The sequence below is a fragment of the Rhinichthys klamathensis genome, unplaced genomic scaffold (genome assembly GCF_029890125.1).
Source record: "Rhinichthys klamathensis goyatoka isolate OS25496 unplaced genomic scaffold, OSU_Roscu_1.1 h1tg000143l_1, whole genome shotgun sequence".
Lineage (NCBI taxonomy): Eukaryota > Metazoa > Chordata > Actinopteri > Cypriniformes > Leuciscidae > Rhinichthys > Rhinichthys klamathensis.
The window spans coordinates 109,300-133,741 of NW_026606678.1; the positions used below are offsets into that span (position 1 = coordinate 109,300).

The window sequence follows — 24,442 nt, forward strand, 5'->3', positions numbered from 1 at the left end:
CGTAGGCTATAATATCTAGCGAACGTGTTAGGTGTCGCCCAGCCCGCAGCTCTACAGATATCTGTTAGCGAGGAGCCACGTGCCAGCGCCCAGGAGGATGCGACGCCTCTCGTGGAGTGTGCATGCAACCTGAGCGGGCAGGGCACGCCTTGAGCTTGGTAAGCCAAGGCGATGGCATCCACTATCCAGTGGGCCATCCTTTGCTTGGAGACAGCCTTTCCCCTCTGCTGGCCTCCGTAACAGACAAAGAGCTGGTCTGAGGTCCTGATGCTTTGAGTTCTGTCAGCGTACATACGCAGAGCGCGAACGGGACAGAGCAAAGCCAGGGCTGGGTCTGCCTCCTCCAAAGGCAGCGCTTGCAGGTTCACTACCTGGTCTTTGAAGGGAGTGGTAGGAACCTTGGGCACATAGCCAGGCCGGGGTCTTAGTACCACATGGTTGTCACCCGGCCCGAACTCTAGGCACGATTCGTCGACCGAAAATGCGTGCAGGTCTCCTACCCTCTTGACAGAGGCCAGTGCAACCAGTAGCAAAGTCTTCATGGAAAGAAGCTTTAAGTCTACTGACTGCAGAGGCTCAAAGGGAACATCCTGAAGTGCTCGAAGCACCAGGGAAAGATCCCAAGAGGGTATGGAGGGGGGTCGAGGAGGATTTAATCGTCTCGCCCCCCTAAGAAACCTGACGACCAGGTCGTGCTTCCCCACTGTTTTGCCATCTAAGTGGTCGTGATAAGCTGAAATAGCGGCAGCATGTACTTTGAGGGTGGAGGGAGACAGCCTTCGCTCCAACCCTTGCTGCAAGAAGGAAAGCACAGACCCTATCGAACATCTCCGGGGGTCTTCTCGGCGAGAAGAACACCACTCGACGAACAGGTTCCACTTCAGGGCGTAAACACGTCTCGTGGACGGCGCCCGTGCTGAAGTGATGGTGTTAAGTACCTCAGGGGGTAAGTCACCTAGAACCTCCGCGTCCCGTCCAGGGACCAGACATGGAGTTTCCAGAGGTCTGGACGCGGGTGCCATAGGGTGCCCCGTCTCTGAGTCAGAAGATCCTTCCTCAGAGGAATGGGCCAGGGAGGGACTGTCCCAAGGAGCATGAGTTCTGGGAACCAAGTCCGGGTGGGCCAATAGGGAGCCACCAGAAGGACCTGCTCCTCGTCCTCCCTGACTTTGCACAGTGTCTGTGCAAGTAGGCTCACTGGGGGAAACGCATATTTGCGTAGGCCCCGGGGCCAGCTGTGTGCCAGTGCGTCCGTGCCGAGTGTTCCCTCGGTCAGGGAGTAAAACAGCTGGCAGTGGGAGGTCTCTGAAGAGGCAAACAGGTCTACCTGAGCCTCTCCGAACTCTCTCCAGATCAGCTGAACCACCTGGGGGTGGAGTCGCCATTCTCCCGGAAGCACAGCTCGTGATAGCTCGTCGGCCACACGGTTGAGCACGCCAGGGACATACATGGCTCGAAGCGACCTCAGACGCTTCTGACTCCAGAGGAGGAGATGGCGGGCGAGTTGCGACATGCGACGGGAGCGTAGACCACCTTGTCGGTTGATGTACGCCACGGTCGCAGTGTTGTCCGTACGGACCAGCACGTCCCTGCCCCGTAGCGGCCTTTTCAGGCGGCTCAGAGCGAGATGTACTGCTAGCAACTCGAGGCAATTGATGTGCCAATGCAGTTGGGGAGCCGTCCACACCCCTGACACTGCATGCCCGTTGTACGTGGCACCCCAGCCGGTGGCAGAGGCATCTGTGAAAACCACAGCATGCCTGGAGACCTGTTCCAAGGGGACTCCTGCCCGAAGGAACGAGAGGTCTGACCACGGGCTGAAGGTCTGGCGGCAGGCCGGTGTGATTGCCACCCGGTGAGTGCCATGATGCCACGCCCATCTCGGGACTCGGCCGTGAAGCCAGTGCTGAAGCGGTCTCATATGAAGCAAGCCGAGCGGAGTTACCGCTGCTGCCGCTGCCATATGCCCCAGGAGCCTCTGAAAAAATTTCAGTGGGACCGCTGTCCTGCCTTTGAACGTGTACGAGCAGTTCAGCACCGACTGAGCGCGCTGCTCTGTGAGGCGCGCTGTCTGTGCGACCGAATCCAACTCCATACCGAGAAAAGAGATCCTCTGCACAGGGGCGAGTTTGCTCTTTTCCCAGTTGACCTGAAGGCCCAACTGGCTGAGGTGCGTGAGCACGAGGTCCCTGTGTTCGCATAACTGATCTCGAGAGTGTGCTAGTATAAGCCAGTCGTCGAGATAGTTGAGGAGGCGAACGCCCTGTTCTCTCATGGGAACAAGGGCCCCCTCCGTGACTTTCGTGAAGACACGGGGAGACAGGGACAGCCCGAAGGGCAGGACCTTTTACTGATATGCTCGACCCTCGAACGCAAAGCGCAGAAACGGCCTGTGTCGAGGAAGAATCGAGACATGAAAGTACGCGTCCTTCAGGTCGATCGCTGCAAACCAATCTTGGGGACGGATGCATCCGAAAATGCGTCTCTGCGTGAGCATTTTGAACGGTAGCTTGTGGAGGCTCCGATTCAAAACTCGCAGATCCAAGATCGGTCGTAACCCACCACCTTTCTTGGGTACAATGAAGTAGGGACTGTAGTGCCCTGACCTCATATCGGCTGGAGGGACCGGCTCTATCGCGTCCTTCGCCAGTAGGACTGCGACCTCCGCACGCAAGACATGGGCATCGGCTGCTCTCACTGTAGTGGAGTGGATGGCCCGAAACTTGGGGGGACGCCGGGCGAACTGAATCGCATAGCCGAGCCTGATGGTCCGAATGAGCCAGCGAGACGGACTGGGGAGCGCTAACCAGGCTCTCAGAGACCGTGCAAGCGGGACCAAAGGGACTGTAGGCGTACCCGGAGTGGGGCAGCGAGGTGGAATACAGGGACGCGGCTCGGGAGGCTCTCTCTGGGAGGCGGCCCGTAGCAGGGTCTGTGTGTGCTGTGCAGCACTTACCTGGTTCCACGGGGCAGGAGGTGCAGGAGGCGGCTCGGTGGCGTTCTCGAACTGCACACTGCTGCTCACTGGCGACAGAGGAGGCGGATGAGAGTGGTGAGGATTCTGTCCCCCCACTGCTCTCCGGGTCCTCTTCGGACCCAGAGATGGTAGAAACTGCTCTTTTATTGAAATTTTGGGTACCGCTGGTTTTAAGGCCAGCGGCGGAACACAAACAAAACGAAACACAGGATTTTCCACCCGGCCCTCTTCCGGGGGAGGGAGCGATGCAGTCATCGTCTCCTGGAGAGCAGTCCCTTCCATCTCCGGGTCGCCCGTCCTAGGGCCGCTTACCCCTGGCTTTGCCGCCCCTCTTGGCGGGGGCCTGGACGGGCGGGGCGCCCTGCCTGCGACTGGCTCCACGGCGCCGCTTAGGTGGAGGCTGCTGCTGCGGCACGGGAGCAGGGGCAGACGCAGGCGGACGCCCTCGGCGACGAGCAGACTGAGGTGCCGCGGGCGGCGGGGTGGAGGCAGCAGCTGGCCGCCGCGGCAGGATGTGTTTGATGGCCTCCGTCTGCTTTTGTACAGCCGAGAACTGCTGGGCGAAGTTCTCGACCGCGTCGCCGAAGAGGCCGGTCTGGGACACAGGGGAGTTGAGAAACCGGAGTTTGTCAGACTCCCTCATGTCAGCCAGACACAGCCAGAGATGGCGTTCCTGGACCACCATGGTGGACATCGCACGACCCACCGACCGCGCGGTCACCTTCGTCGCACGAAGCGCGAGGTCCGTCGCGATACGAAGTTCCTGAAGAACTTGGGGATCATGACCACCCTCGTGCAGGTCCTTCAGTGCCTTGGCCTGATGGACCTGCAGCAACGCCATGGCGTGCATGGCAGAGGCAGCTTCCCCACAGGCCTTGTAAGCCTTGCCGGTTAAATCCGACGAGTACTTACAGGCCCGGGAAGGGAGACACGGTTCTCCACGCCAAGTGGAGTTAGGGCACAGCTGCATAGCAACGGCCCGTTCCACTGGCGGGATGCGCGTGTATCCCTTAGCTGCCCCGCCATCAAGGGTGGTGAGGGAGGAGGAGCCACCGGAACGGTTTCTGGCAGTAAAAGGTGCCGTCCACGTTCCCGTAAGCTCCTCATGCACTTCCGGGAAGAAAGGCACTGGGGTGGGTTGCTGAGAACCAGCGCGCGCCACCCCGAGATACCAATCATCCAACCTCGAGGGTTCGGGACACGGTGGAGGATTCCACACGTGCCCGACCCCGTTGGCGGCCCGGGAGAGCATGGCCATCATCTCCGGGTCCGTCTCAGGCACCGCTGGCACCCCCGAAGGAGGCAGCGGTGCCGAGTCGTCGTCCGCAGAGAAGTCTGACCCACCCTCCGATGCAGCGATCGACATCTGGTCACTGGGAGCCCCAAAGGAGACAACCGGTACACACCTCGAGGATGGTCCAGCTTTCTCCAATGAAAGCTCAACTGGCTGCGGAGCATGAGAGGGGTGAGGGCTCCTAGGGGGTTGGTTCCCCGAAGGAGACGCGCTCACCGTGATCCTCAGGTCACCCGCGCCCCCGCCCGAAGCAACCCTCTGAGGAGGATTGGAACGAGGCAGAGGCACGGGGACTCCGCCCCTTTGCAGGAACAGGAGTCTCGACCGTAGCTCCGCGATGGTCATCTTCCCACAATGGGTACATGACTCATCCACAAACGCTGCCTCAGCGTGTTCAATGCCCAGACACACGAGGCAGCGTTTGTGACCATCCTGTGAGCCCAGGTAACGACCGCATCCAGAAACACACAAATAGAAAGTCATATTTTTCTTTTTAAAAGACGCTCTCTATTTGTGTAAGCTCTTTTAGGGACTGCTCTCACTGGTGCTGAAACACGCAGGGGAACAGTCACTGCGAACACAGACAGGAATGTGCACCTGTCTGTGCGCGATCTCTCTCTCTCTCTCTCGCTGTCTTACCAGCTGTGAAAACAGCTTTTGAGCGCTCGTACGGCGCACCTTACCAGCTGTTACAACAGCTTTTTGGTTTTGCTCAATACCACAGACAGGAGAGAGAAAAAGACGACTGTTCGCGCTGCCGTGCTGTAACGCCCGCACCGGGAAGGAGAGGTCCAAAGAAGAGGCTCGTAGTCACACTCTGTAGGATTAAACATGAAGCGTTTGGCTCCGAAGCAAAAAGCTAGCGTGCAATCATAACAGCTGCTGTTAAATACCCGCGCTGACGAGGACGCGCAGCTGATGCAAATGATTGCATGCCAATGTGCATTGGCTTGTTTTAGTTTCACTCGAAGTAGATTGGCCTCTCTAGCGAGATTCCTATTGGTCAGTCTGACCTACGTTGTAGTGACTGACCGATAGGGAACCCTAGATTTCTATATAGAACCGCATTGGACCTTTTTGGAATAAAGTTTCTTTAAAATTTAGTCAAGAACCCTAGAGTTCTATATAGAACCGCATTGAACATTTTTGGCATAAAGGCTCTTTAAATTGAGTCAAGAACCCAAGATTTCTATATAGAACCGCATTGGACCTTTTTGGAATAAAGTTTCTTTAAAATTTAGTCAAGAACCCTAGAGTTCTATATAGAACCGCATTGAACATTTTTGGCATAAAGTTTCTTTAAATTGAGTCAAGAACCCTAGATTTCTATATAGAACCGCATTGGACCTTTTTGGAATAAAGTTTCTTTAAAATTGAGTCAAGAACCCTAGAGTTCTATATAGAACCGTATTGGACCTTTTTGGAATAAAGTTTCTTTAAAATTTAGTCAAGAACCCTAGATTTCTATATAGAACCGCATTGGACCTTTTTGGAATAAAGTTTCTTTAAAATTTAGTCAAGAACCCTAGAGTTCTATATAGAACCGCATTGAACATTTTTGGCATAAAGGCTCTTTAAATTGAGTCAAGAACCCTAGATTTCTATATAGAACCGCATTGGACCTTTTTGGAATAAAGTTTCTTTAAAATTTAGTCAAGAACCCTAGAGTTCTATATAGAACCGTATTGAACATTTTTGGCATAAAGGCTCTTTAAATTGAGTCAAGAACCCTAGATTTCTATATAGAACCGCATTGGACCTTTTTGGAATAAAGTTTCTTTAAAATTTAGTCAAGAACCCTAGAGTTCTATATAGAACCGCATTGAACATTTTTGGCATAAAGGCTCTTTAAATTGAGTCAAGAACCCTAGATTTCTATATAGAACCGCATTGAACATTTTTGGCATAAAGTTTCTTTAAATTGAGTCAAGAACCCTAGAGTTCTATATAGAACCGCATTGGACCTTTTTGGAATAAAGTTTCTTTAAATTGAGTCAAGAACCCTAGAGTTCTATATAGAACCGCATTGGACCTTTTTGGAATAAAGTTTCTTTAAATTGAGTCAAGAACCCTAGAGTTCTATATAGAACCGCATTGGACCTTTTCTAAATCTATTATTGTGGCATCATGCATTTCACATTAATCTGCCTCTAAACGCCACGTAAAAACAAAACAAAACACAAAACAGAATTTATGCAGGTAAAGTCTCCAGTACGGACAACGTGGACAATCTAGATGTGCGTGTGAGAGTGTGTTACTCTTCCAAACATCTGCAGAACACGATGAAAGCAGAGGTTTATGAGGAGTTTGGTGTCTCGGATATAAACATGTCTGTAAACATGGGCGGCTCGAACAGATCGTCTGACCGCTTCAATCCGCACCGTTATTCTCGGCTGTGGGCTAATTGCTACTCTGGGAAAGAACTTCCTCTTACAATAAAAAAAATCTGCATTATTGCTGCACTGAAAGAAAACTTTGAGTTTTCACTCAGAAATTGCTAGTAAGTTTCACTAAATCACGACAAGTAACACGTGAAACTTTGAATTGGAAAGACTGCAAGTATTTTCTTTTTACTTGGAAGAATTTTTTGTGCTAAAATGCAATGAACCGACAGTCACACTAACTTCAGGCTACAGTCGCATTACTAGCACTTTAAGACAATCAGCTGAACATACTGTCAAAGGATCTTTCAGCAGAAGAACAGCAGTGTTCACGGAGAGAAACAACACACACACACACTCATCCCTGTGACAAATCACATTCAGAAAACGCACACAATGTGTTTCCTGTTCCTGCAGCCGATGACATTTACATACAATACAGCATTGGGATCTGCTGTTAAAGCTCAAGACAGTCAGAACGCGGTTAATTTGACAATACAATTATTTGTGCAAAAATAATTATATTGAGTGGTTTATGTTCCTGATGACTTCAGCAGAACGTCCTCTACCTCGTCTGATGTAATGTCATGTGATTTCTGCAGACGTGACATTTATGCGAAGCTCTAAGAGGAAGAGAGGTGCACGCGGACGAATGCAGAATGTGGTGAAGAGAAACACTGAGCACATGTTACACGTCACTCTCTGATTACACCGAAGGAGCACATGCTCCATGTGTCCTGACGCCTGAACACATCGTGCTCGCTTCACTGGGCTGTCCGAGCTCATCAAATGGTAATAAAATAAATAATTTAAAAAATAAAAACAATCAATATAAAACACTTACTAAAAAGTGAATAAATCATAGAAAATGGTAATTAATAATATAAAAATAATCACATAAAACACTTACTAAATATTAAATAGATAATAAAAAACACTACAAATGTAAATAATTCATATAAACACTTACTAAAAAATTAAATAAATCATTGAAATTAAAATAAATAATTAAAAATCAATGCAAAACAGTTCCTAAAAATTTAAATCCATAATTTAAGACTAAAAATAATCTATATAAAACACCTACTGAAATAAAATAAATAAAAATAATAATAATTTAAGACAAAAAAAATCAATATCGAGCACTTAGAAAAAATAAGATAAATCATAAGAATTTAAATAAATCATTTGAAAATAAAAATAATAAATATGAAACACTTACTAAAAATTAAATAAATCATAAAAAGTAAACTTAATCATCAAAAATTCTGCATAAAACACTTACCAATTTTTTTAATAAATCAAAAGTATTTAACATTAATCATGAATAATAAAAACACTTTACTAAAAACTAAATAAAATCATAAAAAAATGTTAAATTAAAAGAAAAAACTTATGAATAATGTAAAAGACATAAAATACTATACACATTTAAAGATTCCAATATTTTGGCTGACAAAAAGATTTCACTGTCATCAAGCAGCAATCCAACCCAAACCTCACACAGAGTAAGACACAAGCGCTAATAAACTCCACAATGATGCATTGAGATGAAAACACTCTCACCCTCTTCAGCTTGTTGTGGATCAAGGTCTGGAAGACACCGGACACAAACAGGGCGATTCCCGAGACCAGGAGAAGAGCGCCGATGACTCCGGACGAGACCATGCAACAGGAGCCTCTCCTCATGGTGCAGGTGTGATAAAGCTGAGGCTGGCGAACCGATTCCTCTGCTACAGCACTGGACGTGTGTGTGTGAGGTTCTCCTGCTAAACACACACACAGGGTGGAGAGTTCAGCACTTCAGCAGATTTGCATGAGATAATAAGTCAGCTGTGGCGTGTTGACTGTAATAGTATTTGCCTCCAGAAGCTCTTCAGAAGAGTAAACGCGATCCAGCGGGCGGCTCAGTATTTGAATGAATGAGTGCAGTGTGAGGGGCGAGCGTCACCGAGAGTGGGAGGGAACTGAGAGAGAGAGAGAGAGAGAGAGAGAGAGAGAGAGAGAGAGAGAGGGAGAGAGGGAGAGAGAGAGAGAGAGAGAGAGAGAGAGAGAGAGAGAGAGAGAGAGAGAGAGAGAGAGAGAGAGAGAGAGAGAGAGAGAGAGAGGGGAGTGTCGTGTGTTTGGATTCTTGTACATGGATCAAGGTGACCGACCAGATTTAACTGGACCTTCTGTTGTGTGTAAATTCACAACTCATGAAAACAGATCATGTTTCACCACCAAAATCAATCCAATATTAAAAAAGATGTTTTGCAAATAATATATGTGTTGATTATTTTTTCTTAACACACACACACACACACACAAACAAACACACACACACACACACACACACACAAACACCAGCTTTTTCTTCTCTGCATTTTAAAAGAAAGCTTGCTTCCTAATCTAATAAATTATGAATATTTTTTGGCTCTTTGCCAACTTGCGTAATGCATAAAAATGCATGTAAAATATACAAATCACAAACAAAATGCATTAAAAATAAAGGATATGACAAATGTGATGTACATAAATTATACTTTGCATAAAGCAAGATTATGGTACATTATGACTTCATTGTGACATTATTTATAAAAACACATGATTATAATGCATATAGATTTGTAATTCTCCTTATTGTCTATAATACAGTCATATTTGATGAAATTGTATTTATCTAAATCAGCATGAATTAATTGCTGCACATCAAATACTACGTTTTTTACAAATAAAATAATATATAATAGAGAGGGGGGTAAAATGAATTAATTGTCACGGAAAAAAATGTCAATTTAAAATGGTAATAAAACAGGTTTCATTTTCTTTGTGATTTTAATAGAGATTTTGATATGTTTCGTGACGTGCTTATGTGAAAAAGTTTCCATTAAGAATGTGTGTGTTTATATCCATGCGTTTGGGGGAAACGGTGCAGTATTGTTTAATGCACTTTCCTGTTTCTTTTAAAAGACACTAATCTTTAAATGTTTGAGGAAATACTCAAATATTTAGCAGAACACGCTTGTGAAGAAACTGTTTTCCACAGGAAGATGTTTAGTGAAACGTCCAGCGAGACAAAAACAGCTGCAAACGTCATAAACAAACCCATGTGCAGGTCAAAGACTCTCTCTCTCTCTCTCTCTCTCTCTGTCTCTCTCTCTCTCTCTCTCTATGTCTCTCTCTCTCTCTCTATGTCTCTCTCTCTCTCTCTATGTCTCTCTCTCTCTCTCTATGTCTCTCTCTCTCTCGGTTTCTCAACGATCAGATCTTCAACAGTTCTCATTTTTCATGACCTCTGTGGCATTTCATGGTCTTTATTAAGGATTCTGGGAACTTTGTACCAAGTCACTGCAAATGCCAGGGGAAGTATGTGACCTTGACCTATATGTGTCATATAGCCTGAAGAATAAAGATCCACTTCTCCACACGGATCCAGGCGTGGACGGACCGCTCAGAGAGAGAGGAGGAGTGGAGCATGTTTGGGAAGGAACCGCATGTAGAGGTCAGTGAGCACAAAGTTACAAGAGTTAAAGGGTCAAACACCTGCAGATATCAAAGAGGAACTATTCTGCCCTTTCACAAGTCTTGATGATGTTTTCAGGCTCTACTAGAACAGGTTTTCCCGCTTGAATGTTGATTATTTCCCTCATATTTTCCATTGTTGTGGCTCCTCTCTTCCCAGTCTGTCAGTAACGCTCTGTTTACTTCCTGTCTCTATGAAGCCCCTCCTTCTGAAAAGCACACTGTGCTCTGATTGGTCGGCTGGATCAGTGTGTTGTGATTGGTCGAGCGCTTCGAGTGTGTTTGGGAAATGTCCCGCCCCTTACCATAACCACCAGTTTAACACACTACTAACTGACTCAACCAGGCCCCGCCCCTTTATTCTGCATATGAATTATTATAATGAGGAATATTGTGACGTGTTCGTTCCCGGAAGAAACTCGAGACTACAATGGAGGCGTTCAAAAAGTTTTCTACAGCGCTTTAAACAATAAAGAATATTTCAAAGCAGCTTCACAGAAATAAACAGGAAAATGTACGTAAAATTAATCGATTATGAAACAAGTTTAAACTCTAGACAATAGAGTCATTATTCAGATCAATTCAGCTCATGTTTGTTCTCATCTGATATTGTCAGAATTCAATATTACTGAATATTAGTCATCTTTTTTTGGAGTATCCTGCACTGTAAATATCATAAGTTCGGTACCGTACATTATGATATACCACGGTACCAACACAGTACTTTTTTGTAAGACATTATTGTAATTTTTCAGATTTTTGCAGCAAAATTACTGAATCTGAATTTTTCTCATGTGAATTTCTTTGTTATTTTGCAATGAAAACCCAACAATAATCATCATGCATTTATGTAATTAGTATTAATGCAGTAAAAATGAGTAAAAATGCATTCTGTCCTCATTCTTGGTACCTTACAAAATAGTCCGTCACTAGATCTTAAATGACATGTACTTTGCATATGAACACATTTTAAACATATATAAGGCGGCAAAATACCTAAAATAACTTTATAAATAAAAATGTGCCAAAGTAGAACCACTGCGCACTTTGAGTGACGGCCAATTTACCGCATGATAGAGAGGGTCAAGCATTGACAGAGTAGATGGACATGCAAATTGATAGATGATATCACCATAATCTGTGACAGAAATGCACTATATATGATAATCTCTATTTATACGGACCATCTGACTTCTCAGAACTCTATGCACTTTATTGCTAATGCATTTTAATAGTGGACTAATATGATCATACTGCTTTTTGCGTTATTGTGTATTTTTTAAGCACTGCTATAAAAGAAAAGCACTTTAATGATTGCACTACTGGTTAGATGTAAAAACTGCATTTCGTTGTACTGGTTGTCCTTACTTGTGCAATGACAATAAAGTTGAATCTGAATCTGAATAATCCTGCAACTGGTTTTTTCTGTGTAGTCCTAAAAAAGCAAGATTTCAATCTATATAAAAATGCCAGAGTGAATTTAAGTTTTGTAGCAAGAGCTTCAATATGTTTTTAAAGGTAAAATCTTTGTCCAGCCAGTTCCCAAGTATTTATAAGTATCAAGTTCAATGGCTTCATCTTGCAATGTGTTAATAGCAAGAGCTGGGACTTTAGTATTTATAGGTGCAAATATCATCGCCTTTGCATCTAAACATAGTTTCCAATCAAACAGGGCAGATTGTAATGAAGCAAAGTCTAAATGCAAATTTGCACATGCAGTCTGAGGTGTACAAATGATACTGTGAGTGTTTAAACTCACTGCAAACATTATTTATATAGATGATAAAAGGCAAAGGACCTAGAACTGATCCTTGTGGGACACCCTTTTTTAGGACAACAGGGTCAGATGTTACATTCCCATGCCTTACAATTTGCATCCGTTCAGAGAGAACCATTTCACAGCTGCATGCCCAACACCAATATTCAACAGGGTTTTGATTAACATGAAGTGGTCGACTGTATCAAATGCCTTTGCAAGGTCAATGAACACAGCCATACAGAATAACTTTTTATCAATTTTATCAAACTTTTAAAGAGGCAGACACTGTACTGTGGCCAGATCTAAACCCAGACTGCATGTCGTTAAGGATATTTTGTGAAACCAGATCAGACACTAAAATCTCCAAAACCTTTGCTAAAACCGAAAGATTTGAGATGGGTCCATAATTATTTGTGTCAGATGGATCCCCAGCGTTCGGTAATGGCGTGACGTAAGCATGCTTCCAGGAAATAGGCACTGTGTCTGTGTAAATGGATAGGTTAAAGATGTAAGTGAGTGCTTCACTATCATTTCTGCTTTCATTTTTAACAAAACAGGATAAAGTCCATCTGGCCCCGCAGCCTTCTTGGAGTCAATGCTCTGCAAAACATCTGACTCAAAGAATGGTGCAAGCTCAAAGGTCAAAGCAGAAGCAGAATAAGAAACCACTTCTCCATGTCGTGACTGGGATTTCACCTATTGCTACCTGGGAACTATGTTGAACAAGAGAGGTTTCACCCAATGCATCCTCAAAGATATGTCCTGCCCTTTCAAAATGATCATTAAAAGGATAGTTCACTTTGAAATTAATTTTTGGTATGTTTTAGCTTACCTCAAGGGCATCCAAGATGTAGGTGTCTTTGTTTCCGCAGTAGTTTCAATTTTGATATTTTTAGGTCAAACCGTTCCTGTCTGTCAGTCATATAATGCAGGTCTATGGTCACCACCTCAAAGAGCAGCACAGAGAAGTCCAAATTAAACATGATTTAATGACTCGTAAATGTAAGTACACATTGATGGCCTAAGACACGAAACGAGCGGTTTGTGTGAGAAAACTAACAGTATTTATATCGTTTTTACCTCTTGTAAACACAGCCACGTCCAAGTGATCTGAGGGCGCGATGGCGCCTTATAACAACCGATGACAATTTGCGATTTTTATTTCCACAGCTAGAAGTTCAAATTGCTTGAAGACAGAAGGTTTTAACTAGGGCTGTCACTTTACGTTCAAAAATCGATCGCACAATCGATCGGACCAACCAACACAAGTCTCGAAAACGAAATTAGGGAATCGATTTTAACGCCCCCTTTTTTTTTTTTTTTACCAAAAATGTGTTTTAGATGGACAGATCAACACAGCACACAGAACATGTAGGATGCTGGAAAATAACAATGTCTTTTCTGTTCACCAAATGCTTTTTAATATTCGCTATTACTTCAATGCAAGTGAACAAGCGCGCCGTTATTTGTTGTGTAGTGACGTGTGTGTTCAAGTAAGCCAGAAATGCGCAGATTCTGTGCAATATGCTGTATTTAATATATCATGAGGACCCACGAGTAAATCCGCGCAGATTTGTCTTACACGAACTTCCCCAGCAAAGTGAGTAAACACAGAAACGCCAGATTGGCTCGTGATTTGACAGCATTTCCCGACAAAGTTCATTTGTACCCGCATTTGGCGGGTCGAGGGAGTTAATCTCAATCCCTGAATGTTGCGCTCCTGTTTGTCATTGTGCACGAAACTTCACACCAATAAATCATCAGAAATATTGCTGACTTGTGCGTCTCAAGCCCTCTTTACGCTCGTCCTAATGCCTGTTAGGTGTCCGTGGATTTGCCTATATCTGGTGTTGAAAATGGAAACGACTTTAGACATGGAAAATCAATTTTACAATCGATTCAATGAACACTTGTGTCTCAAAAATCGAACAGGATTTTTTCACAAAAGTGACAGCCCTAATTTTAACCAAGTTTCAGACACTACTACAACATCAGGTTTAGAGATCATGAACCAAGTTTTAAATATATCTAATTTTGGTACTAGACTTCTAGCATTTATGTGAAGAAAGCCAAGCCCATGTCTGTGACTCAATCCTAAGGGGGTTGAAAGCTGATGTAGACTTTCAGGAAACAATTCTGGACCGGGATTGGTGCTCACATTTCCAGAAACCAGGAGTAATAGGATTAACATTTTAGAGAAAGATTTCGACGCACTAGATACCTAGATACCTACCTCTTCAACTTGTGGCCCACTCAGGAAAGTATATTTACTGAAGTTTAAATCCTGAAATCAACTGTGGTCAATACAGGTGCGCAATCAATTTGTTATCTAGGCCTCTACATCATTATTTAGGCCTACATGTGTTACATGATGCAGCACAATCGATTTGTTTGCCCTCAGAATTATGGATTTTAATTAGCTAAGATTGTTTTCGGCAGAAAATATGTTTAAAAAATATACGGTTGCGCATATTTGCATTAATTCTTGCACTGCAAAACCCTGAAGGAACTGATATTATGATCTTTCTGAATTTTTCATATTAACTTTGTATAAAGAAAATGAAACCTGTTTTAGGATCATTAGGATTTTGTTTTTCATGGTTACATGATTTAAAAGTCAATTAAGGTCAAGTTTCGGGAGGGTTTTTATTAGCTAAGATTGTTTTTGGCAGAAAATAGGTTTAAAAAATATACTATTGCGAATATTTGCACTGCAAACCCCTGGGACTGAATATTTTTTAACTTCTTTATCAATTGCTTTCTGAATTTTAATTTTCCTGTTAACTGATCCTGTTTTAGGATCATTAGGATTTTGTTTTTCATTGTGACATGATGTACAATTAAGCCAATTAAGGTCAGATTTCGAGAGAGTGAGTGTGTGAGTCAGAAGGCATGTGTGTAAAGCGCGGTCACGCCCTGTGTTTGCACTTTCACCTGAATTCTCCGGGGTCATGTGACCCAGCGTCCAGAAGAACGAAGCACTTCCTCTTTTACAGGTGATTAAGAGTCAAACATTCCAGAACAGCAGGAAACTGTTACCGTGGTTACCTCTGACCTGCATACAGCCCATAATCACACTCGGCTCTGAAGGACATCTGATCAGCAGGTTTCAGCCGTCTGACGCCTCCTACTGGAGAAACATCAAGACGTTTCAGGATTACCGTGACATTTTGTATGAAAAGTAAACTGAAATTATGTTTTCTTGTAAAACACACTCCAATAATCTTCTTTTTACAGTGTATGCTGAGTGTTTCCATTAATAACAGCGAGTTAAGAGTCCTTACACACCAGATTTACACGATGAGGAGGAGGATCTAAATGCTCATTATCTTCTTCACGGAGCTTCAATGCTGTGGATGCTGTTTGTATTCTGTTCACTGTGTGTGGAAGATCCAGACATCTTTTATTCAAGCAATCCAGCGCCGTCGTCAAGGGGACGAACAGGAATGTCGCGGGTCCTGTGAGTGACGAGGGGCCTCACTAAGGTCCTATACAGTAGAGTCTGATTACTGGCGCAGGAGGGGGTCCCTCGCTCCCGGGAACTGAGGTGAAGCAAACCAAACAGCCCGCTCTTCAGTCTATATATACATAAATAATAAAAATAAAAGATATAATCGTTGACCGGCACTAATATATAAATATATATGTACATACACGCACATAAATACACATATATCGGGTTATTACAGAATAAACATGTAAATAAAGGTGTTTTTTCTTTAGTATGAAATTCTCAATGATTCTCTGATTTGTATTACTTCAGCAAAAATGAAAGGCAACAGATATATAAATAATTAAAATTTTAATTAATTCAAATATTAATATCTTTATTAGTATTATTTAATATAAACTCATATATAATTTATAAAAAATATTACATACATTTACAAATTGTATAAAAATATATATTTTAAATGTAAATAAAATATGTAAAAATATTATAAATTAAAATAATAATAAAGTAATGCAAAATGTCTCATTTGTGATTACTGTAATGTGGAATATGTATTAAGATTCTATAAGAAAAGTTTGTAATAGTAAAGATATGCATGTTTTTGAAAGAGTCTCTTCTGCTCATCAAGGCTGCTTTTTTGATTTGATCAAAAATACAGTAAAAATATGAAATATTATTACAATTTAAATCAGCGGTTTTCTATGTGAATATATAGTAAAGTGTAATTTATTCCTGTGATCAAAGCTGAATTTTTAGTGTCACATGATCCTTCACAAATCGTTCTAATATTTTTTACATAATATAGTTTTTTACACATTAAATGAGATCCAAAGTGCTTTGATCAGAAGTCAAAACACATGTGATTTGCAGTGTAAACACTAATGTGCTGTGATGTGTCCAGTGAAGCTCCGCCCACTCCTGTCAATCATTCACTGTGTTTAGCAGATTCTGCACTTACATGCACTCACTGAGTTTCTGAAGTCACGCTCAGAGTTTGATTAAATATCCCCGTTAATAGCAAAGGAAGTTTAAGAGGATCGGGCCTCTAGATCAGATCCTCCATTGTGTTTGCTTTCTGTTTGATTCGCACATGACCGTGAAACAACAATAGACGTTAAGGGGCCCAGATGAGATACATGAAACAAACAGGGGCCCGTGTGTTCGTGTCATTTATAGGACTAACCCGTCTCTCTACAGCAGTGAGCAGTTTTCCAGGACAGGAATGTCTCTATTCCCCGCAATCCCAGACACTAAACACACAAACACACACACTAGGGCTTCTGAGGGGTCCAGCGTTTCTGGGGGGTGATTTTGGGAAGCGCTTCCCGGTATTCAGGAACACAATGATGGGAACGCCAAGTGTGTATGTAAAGACAAAGATGTATATATATACAGTATATAGTGCTGTAGTAAACACAGAAAAATGCTAAACATGAGCTCACGGTTTATTCTGATCTCCTTTAAACTAGTTCTAACACTGTTTTGCTAATGTTCTTATTAAGCTTTGAAAACTTCATTTTTAATGCATTTCTAAAATTTCAAGAAACTTTCTAAAAGAAACAAGTAACATTTTAAAAAAAACGTTAGATGAACATCCAACTAAACGTTTCAGAAAAAAAATAAAACGCTCCACGAATGATGTATGGATAGTGTTTTTGTTTGAACGTTTTGAGAAGATTAATAAAGACCAGAAAAATTGACAGGAAAATGTTCCTGGAAGAGCAAAAAGGGACATTCATTATATTCCTATAATTGAAGAAAACCTCACAGGTTTCACAATTATCATTACCAGATAATGAATTACTAACAAATTAATTGATATCGAACACTAAGTATATACAACCTTGATATACTCATGTAAAGCGTTATATATAGCAAATCTTAACAGCTTAACTGTTAAATTGACAGCTTATTAACTATATAATAAGCTATTAAAAGTTGGATATATAGTTGCATATGTCCTACTTTTCCTGTGTACATACAGTACACTCATGTAAAGCATAAATATTTATTTTTTGTAATATTTACCCTGTTTTTGGCAGAAAATACGTTTAAAAAATATACGGTTGCGAATATTTGCATTAATTCTTGCACTGCAAAACCCTGAAGGAACTGAATATTATGATCTTTCTGAATTTTTCATATTAACTTTGCATAAAGAAAATGAAACCTGTTTTAGGATCATTAGGATTTTGTTTTTCATGGTTACATGATTTAAAAGTCAATTAAGGTCAAGTTTTGGGATTTTTACCCTGTTTTTGGCAGAAAAAAGGTTTAAAAAATATACTGTTAAATATATTACCGGTATATTAAATATACATTAATTCTTGCACTGCAATATATATATATATATATATATATATATCCTACTTTTGCGTACAGTACACTGATACTGTAAGATATTATAAAGACATTAAGATATTACAAATATCAACATCATGATTTTATGTAAAGCTGCTTTAAAACTGTAATGTGAAAAGTGCATTATAAATAAATCTGACAGGATGAATCTCAGTGTTTCTCATCGGTGGGAAGGTTCGTGCAGTTTCACAGAATGAGGTTTACCATCTACACACACACACACACACACACACACACGACACGGTTACCCTTTACCTGAACTCTCTGAGATCATGTGATCAAGCCGAACTGAGAACTTCCTCTTCACAGGTTATCGGAGTCAAACAGTCCGGAGCGCCAGGAAAGCCGTTGCCATGGTTACCCACGACCTCCACGCAGCCCATAATAGCTCTGAACTCTCAGTGAAGGGTGTGTCTGGATCAGCAGCATCTAAATTACAGACAGTACGTCATTAACGACAGCACAAAGCTACATTTACAATAAAATATCTGAGTTACGTTTTCAAAACAAGTAACGCAAGTTACCCATGTGTTGACTGACATCATCAGAGAAATCTGGAGCAAGTGAATAAAAATGAAATGCAAACTCAGATTAGCGTGCAATAATTAAACATGTTAAATATACTTTATGCATTTAATCTCACTTTATTTACCAGTGTCTTTGATGCTGACATTCAATGACCCACTTTAACTGGGGATACAAGATATATGAAAATATGTTCATTTATAATGTTATTATTATCGGCCCAATAAGGAAATTTGCCCGATATATTAAAGCCGATAAATAATGTTCAGCTGAGACACTTCAGATGCACTGTTCAACATTATGGTTTTGAATTGCTTGAAAAATTATTGAAATCACTTCAAAAAAGGAAAATACAGTAAAGAGCAAACAAGTCTGTCATATCGGCTACATAAACATCATGAAAACATTATAAAGGTGTGCTTTGGAGATTGATTTTAATGGTGAGAACATATATAGATCCAAACTTTATATAATTTTGAGAGCTTGATTACAAAAAAAGATTAAAATCCATGTCCCAAGCACACAATTATAATGTTCTCGTTATGATGTTATGTAGCCGATATGACAGATTGCGCTGCACATGTTGCACTTTACTGTATTTTTCTTTTTTGAAGTGATTCCAATCATATTTCAAGAAATTCAAAATCATCATGCATCTGAAGTGTCTCAGCTGAAGGAAATTATCCATTATTTATCAGCTTTAACATATCGGAGACATCAGGCCGATAGCGATAACATTAAAAATGAACATATATCCGCCATACTGATTTGGTGGTCGATATATCGTTTGTGCATCCCTAATTTATATTATAGGAAAATGATACATTTATGTGAAAACATGCAGTTCGTAGATGTTAAATAAACAGCAGCAGTTCGACTTGTCTCGGTCAGAATCTGTTAAACGTAAAGACAGAAGATTAAAGCAAACCACAGTGATGCAGATCTGTCATTATGTGTAAACATCAGGGTTCTCAAGTGTCACGCACACGCCACACATGTATTTCTCACGCTTAAAAGGCAATGCCAACCAAGTTGTCCTGCAAGCTTTATATATAACGTTGTATACGAGGCGCAGGTAAACAAAGTGAAGTTTCCTGCCGCCAGCATGTGTCTCTCGGCCACATAGATGCGCGAACACACGGAAGTTGACGGAACATTCTCGGCCACCGTACGTTCGTTACTAGGCAACATAGATGCGCGAACACACGGAAGTTGACGGAACATTCTCGGCCACCGTACGTTCGTTACTAGGCAACATAGATGCGCGAATACACACGGAAGTTGACGGAACATTCTCGGCCACCGTACGTTCGTTACTAGGCAACATAGATGCGCGAACACACGGAAGTTGACGGAACATTCTCGGCCACCGTACGTTCGTTACTAGGCAACATAGATGCGTGAACACACGGAAGTTGACGGAACATTCCCGGCCACCGTACGTTCGTTACTAGGCAACATAGATGCGCGAACACACGGAAGTTGACGGAACATTCCCGGCCACCGTACGTTCGTTACTAGGCAACATAGATGCGCGAACACACGGAAGTTGACGGAACATTCCCGGCCACCGTACGTTCGTTACTAGGCAACATAGATGCGCGAAAACACGGAAGTTGACGGAACATTCTCGGCCACCGTACGTTCGTTACTAGGCAACATAGATGCGAGAACACACGGAAGTTGACGGAACATTCTCGGCCACCGTACGTTCGTTACTAGGCAACATAGATGCGCGAACACACGGAAGTTGACGGAACATTCTCGGCTCACCGTACGTTCGTTACTAGGCAACATAGATGCGTGAACACACGGAAGTTGACGGAACATTCCCGGCCACCGTACGTTCGTTACTAGGCAACATAGATGCGCGAACACACGGAAGTTGACGGAACATTCCCGGCCACCGTACGTTCGTTACTAGGCAACATAGATGCGAGAACACACGGAAGTTGACGGAACATTCTCGGCCACCGTACGTTCGTTACTAGGCAACATAGATGCGAGAACACACGGAAGTTGACGGAACATTCTCGGCCACCGTACGTTCGTTACTAGGCAACATAGATGCGTGAACACACGGAAGTTGACGGAACATTCCCGGCCACCGTACGTTCGTTACTAGGCAACATAGATGCGCGAACACACGGAAGTTGACGGAACATTCCCGGCCACCGTACGTTCGTTACTAGGCAACATAGATGCGCGAACACACGGAAGTTGACGGAACATTCCCGGCCACCGTACGTTCGTTACTAGGCAACATAGATGCGCGAAAACACGGAAGTTGACGGAACATTCTCGGCCACCGTACGTTCGTTACTAGGCAACATAGATGCGAGAACACACGGAAGTTGACGGAACATTCTCGGCCACCGTACGTTCGTTACTAGGCAACATAGATGCGCGAACACACGGAAGTTGACGGAACATTCTCGGCCACCGTACGTTCGTTACTAGGCAACATAGATGCGCGAACACACGGAAGTTGACGGAACATTCTCGGCCACCGTACGTTCGTTACTAGGCAACATAGATGCGCGAACACACGGAAGTTGACGGAACATTCTCGGCCACCGTACGTTCGTTACTAGGCAACATAGATGCGCAAAAACACGGAAGTTGACGGAACATTCTCGGCCACCGTACGTTCGTTACTAGGCAACATAGATGCGCGAACACACGGAAGTTGACGGAACATTCTCGGCCACCGTACGTTTGTTACTAGGCAACATAGATGCGCGAACACACGGAAGTTGACGGAACATTCTCGGCCACCGTACGTTCGTTACTAGGCAACATAGATGCGTGAACACACGGAAGTTGACGGAACATTCCCGGCCACCGTACGTTCGTTACTAGGCAACATAGATGCGCGAACACACGGAAGTTGACGGAACATTCCCGGCCACCGTACGTTCGTTACTAGGCAACATAGATGCGCGAACACACGGAAGTTGACGGAACATTCCCGGCCACCGTACGTTCGTTACTAGGCAACATAGATGCGCGAACACACGGAAGTTGACGGAACATTCTCGGCCACCGTACGTTCGTTACTAGGCAACATAGATGCGCAAAAACACGGAAGTTGACGGAACATTCTCGGCCACCGTACGTTCGTTACTAGGCAACATAGATGCGCGAACACACGGAAGTTGACGGAACATTCTCGGCCACCGTACGTTCGTTACTAGGCAACATAGATGCGCGAACACACGGAAGTTGACGGAACATTCTCGGCCACCGTACGTTTGTTACTAGGCAACATAGATGCGCGAACACACGGAAGTTGACGGAACATTCTCGGCCACCGTACGTTCGTTACTAGGCAACATAGATGCGCGAACACACGGAAGTTGACGGAACATTCTCGGCCACCGTACGTTCGTTACTAGGCAACATAGATGCGCAAAAACACGGAAGTTGACGGAACATTCTCGGCCACCGTACGTTCGTTACTAGGTAACATAGATGCGCAAAAACACGGAAGTTGACGGAACATTCTCGGCCACCGTACGTTCGTTACTAGGCAACATAGATGCGCGAACACACGGAAGTTGACGGAACATTCTCGGCCACCGTACGTTCGTTACTAGGCAACATAGATGCGCGAACACACGGAAGTTGACGGAACATTCTCGGCCACCGTACGTTCGTTACTAGGCAACATAGATGCGCAAAAACACGGAAGTTGACGGAACATTCTCGGCCACCGTACGTTCGTTACTAGGCAACATAGATGCGCGAAAACACGGAAGTTGACGGAACATTCTCGGCCACCGTACGTTCGTTACTAGGCAACATAGATGCGAGAACACACGGAAGTTGACGGAACATTCTCGGCCACCGTACGTTCGTTACTAGGCAACATAGATGCGCGAACACACGGAAGTTGACGGAACATTCTCGGCCACCGTACGTTCGTTACTAGGCAACATAGATGCGCGAACACACGGAAGTTGACGGAACATTCTCGGCCACCGTACGTTCGTTACTAGGCAACATAGATGCGCGAACACACGGAAGTTGACGGAACATTCTCGGCCACCGTACGTTCGTTACTAGGCAACATAGATGCGCGAACACACGGAAGTTGACGGAACATTCTCGGCCACCGTACGTTCGTTACTAGGCAACATAGATGCGCAAAAACACGGAAGTTGACGGAACATTCTCGGCCACCGTACGTTCGTTACTAGGCAACATAGATGCGCAAAAACACGGAAGTTGACGGAACATTCTCGGCCACCGTACGTTCGTTACTAGGCAACATAGATGCGAGAACACACGGAAGTTGACGGAACATTCTCGGCCACCGTACGTTCGTTACTAGGCAACATAGATGCGCGAACACACGGAAGTTGACGGAACATTCTCGGCCACCGTACGTTCGTTACTAGGCAACATAGATGCGCGAACACACGGAAGTTGACGGAACATTCTCGGCCACCGTACGTTCGTTACTAGGCAACATAGATGCGCGAACACACGGAAGTTGACGGAACATTCTCGGCCACCGTACGTTCGTTACTAGGCAACATAGATGCGCGAACACACGGAAGTTGACGGAACATTCTCGGCCACCGTACGTTCGTTACTAGGCAACATAGATGCGCAAAAACACGGAAGTTGACGGAACATTCTCGGCCACCGTACGTTCGTTACTAGGCAACATAGATGCGCAAAAACACGGAAGTTGACGGAACATTCTCGGCCACCGTACGTTCGTTACTAGGTAACCAACAACCTCGCGCGAACCCACGTCGTGATGGAGAAGTTGAAAGAAAGCTCGTCTAACATTTTTAGGCTAGAACATTTAATATATAACCCATCGTATACATTATTATTGATGCAGTCAAAAAGTCTACAACTACTTTGCAACCAGGCCAGAAGCTTTGGCTCAGTTTGGCTAGCTTACGTTATCTGAAACTTAGGGAAATGTTAGTGGGTATGGGAAGGAACACATACACACACACACACACACACACACCTCAATACTCTAATATGTCCATTTGTTCACAATGTCCCACCACACAATAAATCATTATACATTTCGACTAGACACATTCAAAATGCAAAAAGATTTGTTTTTCCAAACTGTTTGGAGCAATTTGTTATATTTTTGTATATTTGTAATTTTGAAATATAACATTAAAGAGTATATTTGATGTGATAAATTGCTCTGTTATTTATCAGATTTACCCATTTTTATTATTTCAATTTGTGCTGGTTAATTTTGAACAATGGGTAAAATTGGGGGGCGGGGATAGGTGGGGGTGGGGCTCCATTAGGGCTCCTCCCCCTAACCGCATGTGATCTCACTCCAAGCTTTTGATAAAACTTGAGAACCCTGCGTCCTCATGAAGAAGCTAAACACTACATCAGGGATGAAGAGTGTGGATGAGCTGGAGTAACACTGCCCTCTGCTGGACAGGTGAAGCAAACGCTCAAACACCAGCAACACAAACACACGTCAATGCTAGGTGTGACTTATTATTAGCTCTTGTTTGTCTTTCATTATGACTCGGTAATGGAGTAAAAGAAAGCGAAACTTTTTTTTGCCATCGTTTCCCTTTCTGTACTTTAAATTATTCTATGTATACTATGACTCTATTGTGATAAGACATATATGATAAAAGTTTGGGCTTAATATATTTTTCTAATGTGATCTTAAAAACATAATTTTGAAAGTCTTCTTAAATACTGAAAATTAATCCAATATTAGCTTTACAATAAGGTCCCATACGTTAATACCTTTAAACTAACAAAGAGAAACACATTTGTTACAGTATCTATTAATATTTGTTAATGTCAGTTAATAAAAATAAAACTGTTTGTTAGTTCATATCAGCTCAAGTCAATTAAATAATATTAACAGATACAACTTTTGATTTGAATAATGTATTAGTAAATGTTGAAATTAACATTTATTATGATTAATAAATGCTTTAATATAATTTATAAGTATAATTTATGATGTTTGGGCTAAATTTATATTTCTAATGATTTTAAAAACATTTACTTATTTTGAAAGGCTTCTTAAATGGCAAAAATTTATCGAATATGAACTTTAAATATAAGGTCTCATCAGTTAATACCTTTTAACTAACATTAACTGTTACTGTCAGCTCAGGTCCATTAAATAATATAAAATAAAACTATTATATAAAAATAATAATTAAAT

General features: G+C 43.0%; 1 protein-coding gene across 2 annotated transcripts in view; it reads right to left on the reverse strand.

Annotated features, from left to right (window-relative positions):
- The window catches only part of scarb2b (scavenger receptor class B, member 2b), a 70,815-nt gene extending 62,249 nt beyond the window's left edge, over window positions 1-8,566 (reverse strand). The window contains exon 1 of one of the 2 annotated variants that reach the window (XM_056257761.1): window positions 8,219-8,562. In XM_056257761.1, coding sequence (XP_056113736.1) covers window positions 8,219-8,341 — 123 coding nt within the window. In that variant the 5' untranslated portion in view covers window positions 8,342-8,562. Of the gene's footprint in view, window positions 1-8,218 lie in introns of both variants that reach the window. The other variant, XM_056257762.1, reaches the window with a different exon arrangement.
- Window positions 8,567-24,442: the final 15,876 nt, after the last annotated feature.